The 5699-nt window shown below is 37.6% G+C and overlaps 1 protein-coding gene across 1 annotated transcript in view; it reads right to left on the bottom strand.

Moving 5' to 3' along the window:
- Window positions 1-206: 206 nt before the first annotated feature.
- The window catches only part of Hbs1l (HBS1-like translational GTPase), a 77849-nt gene continuing 72356 nt past the window's right edge, over window positions 207-5699 (bottom strand). The window contains exons 16-18 of the mRNA XM_005390498.2: window positions 4482-4582; window positions 2069-2213; window positions 207-859 (exon numbers count right to left, since the gene is read on the bottom strand). Coding sequence (XP_005390555.1) covers window positions 848-859; window positions 2069-2213; window positions 4482-4582 — 258 coding nt within the window. The 3' untranslated portion in view covers window positions 207-847. The remainder of the gene's footprint in view (window positions 860-2068; window positions 2214-4481; window positions 4583-5699) is intronic.

Here is a 5699-nt window from a genome sequence, read left to right as displayed (position 1 = left end):
AATTCTAAAAGTGATAATGGGAAAGCCAAGGTATGGTTAGAAATGGGTAAGACTAAATATGATTTGCTATTAGGAGAAAGAGCAAGAATTCATGTGAAACAGCCAGAAAAATCTTAGGTGAAAAATGTCCCACAAAACCCCCAGTGATATTTTGTGACAGGGAAAGAGAATCTCACAAACGTCCAAAGAACAAAACACATATTCCATTATGCTCAAACTAAGGCATTTTATTAGCTGGCTTTACAACTTAAATAATATCTTAGTTACCAACGGAGCAGCTTCCACTAATTCCAAATTTTGCTTTCAGAAGTTGACTTGTTGGAAGGGCATTTTTATGCTCGATATAAAATAGCTTTATTATGACCTTCAGCAAATCTTGCTTAGTGTTCACTTCAAAAAGTTCTCAGGTCTAATGTGAACTACCTCAAAAGCCCAAATTTAGTTATTTTCCTTAAAACATGTACAGTACACTTGAATGAAAAGAAAAAACTGCAAATATTTTTGCTTTGGCTGGAAGTAGTCCATTTCATGATGATGTCAGTATTTTTTAATACTATTTCTGGTACTGTCCGTAAATTTCAGCAAAGTAAATAAACCCATTTACTACCATTTCAAAGGGAAAGGAGTTTTTTAAATGAAAGTGCAATATTAGCCTTTCTTTGCCTGTTGGAAACTTGAAATTCTGCAGAAATGATTATTAATACTTTCTTACACCTATTTATAGCTTTAAATTGTCTCTTTCATTTAAAAAATATCAATTGTACATCGTTTCTTTAACTGCCTAACTGGACTCTTTAAAATCACTGGTGAGTTATTTCATTTGGAAGCACGGTAAAATTCTGATCCATCATTCTTTTATCTGTAAACAAAAAAAAGACAGTCGCTATAATTTAATCAGTCATTTTTTTTCACTTTTTATCTGTAAGGGGAAAAGGTATTTGCTACAATTTAGTCAGCTGCATTATAAAAATAACGACAAAAAAGAGAAATTTGTTATTTGTTATCTCAAGAGTAAACTGTTCTTCCTACATTTTCCTCCGCCCCAGCCATGCTATTTCTAAGATTTACTATACTCTTTCCCTTTTTCTCCACAAGAAACTCTCCCTTCGTTTTAGAATACTATTTCATAAAGAATGTCTTGAGAGGTTAAACGTGATATTGATGACAATGATAAGGCCGATCTTTACTGACTTCAGAAACAGTGACTGTGCCACGCGCTTTGCGCGGACCGTTCCACTGCACAACTCTAGGAGACACTCCATCTCACATTTTACAGAGGAGGAAGTTAAAGGAGAGGTGTGCCTGCGGTCAGGAAAGCAAGGACACAACGGGCATTTTAACCCTGGAGCCTGTTCTTTTCACCTCTACCCTATGCAGTTCTCCATAAATATTTTATATAAATGATGTATATAAAGTTTCTTTGAAAATAAGGTTTTTCATGAACCATGTATAAATTCTGATACCACTTAAAGCTCTGTATGCAAAGTATATATCCAATTACATTAACTCAGTAATTTTAGGCAGAAAGTAATTATATGAAGTCTTAAAATATAATATTCATAAAATTCATATTATGATAATGTGAATAAAAATTCAACTTCCTGATATTTCCTGGTTCATTTTTTACTCTCCTCCAAAATTCAATTATGCTCTGCACTACGTAATAGGAATGTCTCAGAAATATTACTAATACATTACTTGAACTTTTTGAATGAATCACTTCAAATGTACTAAGACCTACTTAAAGAAAAAACTTTAATGAAGGCTATTAAACAAAATCCTAACTCCCACTATCTGGCTGTTAGCATCCAGATACTCATCACCCAGATGGCATTCTAATGGATCTATTTTACAATCGCCTTTTTTTAATTTTAAGCAATATCATCAGTGAACAATATAGTTTAGAAGACTCACTGTAAGGTTTATGACTAAACATTCTCTTCTCATTCTTTTAATTTTTAATTATGTTTTAATTTCTTTTTCCAATACCTTACTTATGTTTTCAATAAAATCTCAGTTACCATCCTTAAAAGGTTAAGCAAAAAACCCCACAACCACTATGAAATACCTCCATGACAACACCAGCAGCTATTGTGGAACCACTGTAACGAAGCATAAACCTCCCCAGCTCTTTAAAGTCTTTGTAGAGCTCAAGGGCCACTGGTCTTTGTGTCTGTAGCTCTACCAATGCACTCTGGCCTTTCGTCAACAACCTATTAAGAAAGGAAGAAAAAAAGAACAAATGGATGTACATTAAAAGTGAGTAAAGGAGTAACAACAACCTGGAAAATGAGTATTTTAAAAGAAATACAATGCCTAACTTTCCAAGCAAAATATAACTCGCAGACTGCATATAAAGATGTTATCTTTATTGCTATACTCTTTGGTGTTGAAGATCAAACCCAGGGCCTTGCTCATGCATGCTAAGCACATGTTCTACCACTGAGCTATACTCTTAACGGTTATCTTTAAAGAGGACACTTTCCTGGTGCTAAGACTACTCTAAATCAGTCTCTTCCTACCTCCTCCCCTTCTCCCCCACATCAGAATAACAGTTCCTTAGCAGAGCTTCAGGACAAAATCACATACAGGGCTTTGCCACAATATGACACTTATAGGAAAGGAGAAGGATAGGACCTGGGCCACATTAGAAATGGTTTCATATAAGTAAGTAACCAAAATTCTTGTGCATGGACCCCATCCAGACTTAATGAAAGAGACAGACCCAAAGTGAAACATTTTGAAATGTCCTCTTATTTAATTTTGATGTACTCTAGAAAGAGGCAGAAATCATAAATTCTGAAAGATTAGCTCAAGGATAGATAGGCTAAGCCAAACAAGTTTGTTTTTAAAAATCCAAACGTTGGCTGTGGACGATTTCAGCGAAAAGTCCAATTCCATGTGGAGGAGAGAATCAAGCTCCATTCATGACTTACGCTTAGTTTAGTTTCTATACCGTTAAATTCCACTCTGTATAAAACAATTGAGCCTATGTGACTGAAAGAGAATGAAAGGGAAAGGTAAGATAGTATGTGTGTAGACTAAGAGAAGAAGACAAAGTTAGAAATAGACAGGGAAAAACAATGTAAGAATACATTAAACCCTAGCACCACTGAAATTAGGATTCTATAACCAAAAGAGGGAGGAGAAAACTCAGGATAGACATCAGGAGCCAATGTCAGAGTGAAAATTGTGCAATCAATTGTCTGCGTCAAGCAACCTGGCTCTGCACAAACAAATATAATTTCTGTAACCAACCAAGGGGTTTAGAAATCAGCCCCTACCGCTTCTGAGCTTTGTGTCACTTTGCTAGCTGTTTCGTATGACTGCTGAGAATATGTCACGTAAAACCATTCATGGTACAGTCCACAATAATGTGGTCCTCAAAGAATTTTAGTCTTAGGGCTGGGGGTGCAGCTCAGTGGTAGAGCTCTTGCTTAGACTGTGCAAGGAGCTGGCTTTCATCCCCAGCAACGAAAAACAAACAAGTCCTTTACAGTATCACATATTTCACAACATTATAATGAGCATTCATGCCAGGAGCTAAAGCCCCCTTCCTGTTCAGAAGAGCCACCTTCAAGGAACAGGTCAATAGCCCTTCCTCCTTGCTGAGAAGCTGGCCTGAGTTTAGAGCATTGTGAAGGTTTTCTTCCACTCGCAGCCAACGCATTAACCCACTAACCACTGTGGGCCTCTTAGTGCAGGTGCAGAAGGTGAGGAACTCCCAAGGACAAAAAAGGGGATTTTGGTTGGGATTCCCCACGGGGCTGAACTTCAGGAAAACCCCAAAGCTGAGGCAGCCAAGCCAAACTGAGTGTTAGCCTTTAATTGAGCTACAACAGGAAACCTATAGTTTGTTACATTCATCTCTAGCATTCTGAATTTTGTTTTTATTTACAGCGCTAGTTTTGCAGGAAGTACTCTCTCTGAAAATTGCCAACTTTATCTCCACCAAAGGGAAACTGTCCACAACTAGGCCTGGATGTTAAATGGTATCAGAGAGCAAGAATGGTGGAGATCGCCTCAGCCTAAGGCTCTATATGGATTTTTGAGCAGAAATTAGTTTCCAAGTACGAAAAAGCAAGGCACTGCCAAGTGTGTGGACAACTTTCTTCTCAGCTAGGGAATGAGCTCGTTAAGTAGGGGATAGGAATGAAAGCACACAGCTGAACCCTGAAACCAGTGGCTGGACATAAATTCATCTTTAAAAGTGTAGGATTCTTTTTTGAATGCCCTTACAAATACATCATCAAGATCTAGAGCCTGCTACACACATAAGGTTAATTCACAACCCTCACCACTGTACATAACAATGACTGCATCTAACATTCATATCTAAACAGGAGCTTAAACATTCATTCTTACTGTTTTATTAATCTAGTCAATAAAAACACTCTTTCTGGAATACTATACAACTAAGTAAACCTGTAAAGAATCTGCTTAAATTGTTAATATTTATAATTTCTCATTCAAATACTCACTTAGGCTTTTTCTTTGTGACTTCGCCAGTGCTTTTGTTTAAGACGCTAATCAATCGTTTAATAACAGCAGGTTCACTGACGGTTTGGTAGTGTAACAGCACCTAAAACAAAAACTTGTTAACACTGAAAACTACACGGCAGTTCTAGACTTTCTATCGGTATTTACATGTAATTAGACTCAGTTCAGCATCTCCAGGTGCCTTCCCTAAGTCCTACCTCTCTAATCAGGTGGTACCTTGTGAGAGGCGGTTCAAATTTCTGATGTAAACGTTAGTAAACTGCCCAACCTTCCTGGCAGCTTTTTCCTCTGTAAAAGTGGAGGATAACATTATATCTGGTGATTATAAAGATTAAAAGACTGACTCATTTACAACAATTGTTATTGCTGCTGTGCTATTATTTGTATGTAATAGTAGCACGAAAATAACCTGGGACTGAATCCCAACTCTCAGTCTGTAACTTAGTTTTTTCAGTTGTGAAACAGGTAGGCTTTGATAGTGCTGTGATGAACAGGACGATCCTCGCACCTGGTATGGCAGATGTTCAACAACTGTGAACTGTTTCAACATAAGGGAAAGATAATAGCATATTCAGCAACAATTAAAGGATTTCACTTCACAGTGAAAGTGATGAAAACTGGACCCTGACTTAACCATCTGAACATTCAGAGTCACAACCTCTCAGAGTCTCCATTTCCTCATCTGTTAACACAGGCAGTATTAACACCGGGCTACAATCTCCCACCCACTTCAAAATCCCAAAAGACTGAAAACATTTTTCCCAAAGTCTGTTATAAATCTATTTAGGTAACAACACAGAATTTGGAGCAAGGCAATTTACAACCCTGTGCATCTCACGTAGTTTTAACAGTAATAAGTTTTGGTGCAGAAAAAACATGTTTCCTCACAGGTTGTTGGTGCTGCCCCCCTCTGTTGGGGGTTTACATTACACATGCAGTCTCCTGTGTTACTAAAATCCTAACATGTCTGAGTTTTGAAACTTGCTGGTCTGAAGAGTTTCAAGACTGGAGTTTTGCTCCATGTAGAGTTTTGAGAATCAAATATCTAGTGTTTTATAAATTGTAATGGGCACATAATGTTAGGTGCAAAAAGAGTCATTATTCTCCTTAAACTTCTAGGCAACCTCTATTTTTAAAGTATCGACACTCCCTGAGGGTGGGCCCCTAGCGCACGGGGAGCCTCGGGCGGGGAGCGCCGG

Source organism: Chinchilla lanigera, unplaced genomic scaffold, assembly GCF_000276665.1.
Source record: "Chinchilla lanigera isolate Chin_1 unplaced genomic scaffold, ChiLan1.0 scaffold00038, whole genome shotgun sequence".
Lineage (NCBI taxonomy): Eukaryota > Metazoa > Chordata > Mammalia > Rodentia > Chinchillidae > Chinchilla > Chinchilla lanigera.
The sequence above is the reverse complement of the archived record's forward strand: the minus strand, read 5'-3'. Positions and strand labels throughout refer to the sequence as shown.